The 957-nt window shown below is 46.1% G+C and overlaps 1 protein-coding gene across 1 annotated transcript; it reads left to right on the top strand.

The window, feature by feature from the left end:
- Window positions 1–687: 687 nt before the first annotated feature.
- Pmar_PMAR007904 (hypothetical protein) lies at window positions 688–883 on the top strand (the record flags this gene model as incomplete). Its single annotated transcript, XM_002766514.1, has 1 exon — window positions 688–883. A coding segment is annotated over one exon (196 nt), but the record flags the coding sequence as incomplete, so codon positions are not given.
- Between the last annotated feature and the right edge of the window lie 74 nt (window positions 884–957).

Raw genomic sequence — 957 nt, 5'->3', positions numbered from 1 at the left:
AGAGCGGTACGGTCTATCTTGGCTAAACATGGTGTGAGACAGTATACTCTACCTGGTTATAGCCAACACTTGACTTTCTGGGAACGATCCCATCGAGATCTAGCTCAGACTTCCAGGGCTATCGAGGCATCTAGTGCTACCCCTGATGACTATATTTTCAGTTATCTACTGGCGGTCCGCTCTTATAATAGCACACCTCGTTATTGGTCAAGTCTCAGCCCTAGTTCTCTACATTACAGTTATCGTCAGAGACTACCTGGTGATCTACCTCTCGACTTCCCATCTATCGATTGGGACAAACTCGAGGTCAAGTATCTGAACGTTGACTATTTGCCCTATGTAAGGTCTCTACTACCAACTCTAGCTGATCAACAAGAGAAGATCAAGATTACTGTCCAGGAATACGTCGATGCCTGGCAACAAAAGCAAGCAGATCTACGTGAGCGTTCTATTAGGGAATCTCCACAAGACTATAGGCTGGAACTCTACGACTTGGTTTATATTAGCGAGACAAGTGACTCTGCTATTGGTCGACACCTGAGTTCTACATGGAGAGGTCCTCTAACTGTCGTTCGACTTGCTGGCACTGCTATGGCATATCTGTTCGAAGGTATACTCCTACCGAATGATTACGGTGGGAAACTACGTGTTTCGGACGACGGTAACTCTATAGAGAATGGTCCGGAGCATTCTAAGCTGGTCTATGCTTCTCTCAAGAACTTGGTACCGGCTAGAGCCTTACAATCTCTCATCTATGACCACTATGAAAAGGGTACTAGAGTCTATCAGGATACCAACGGTGACCTTGTGACCATGCCTGCTAGTACTGATGGCACTGATCAGTCTAAAATCACCCTACGCCGAGCCAAACAGCTAGTTGCTGGTAAGTTATCATCTAGCTCTAATGACCTCATTAGGGAAGATTGTCCACCACTTCCGCATAGTGAAGAACTCCCA

Source organism: Perkinsus marinus (assembly GCF_000006405.1).
Source record: "Perkinsus marinus ATCC 50983 genomic scaffold scf_1104296972636, whole genome shotgun sequence".
Lineage (NCBI taxonomy): Eukaryota > Perkinsozoa > Perkinsida > Perkinsidae > Perkinsus > Perkinsus marinus.
The sequence above is the reverse complement of the archived record's forward strand: the minus strand, read 5'-3'. Positions and strand labels throughout refer to the sequence as shown.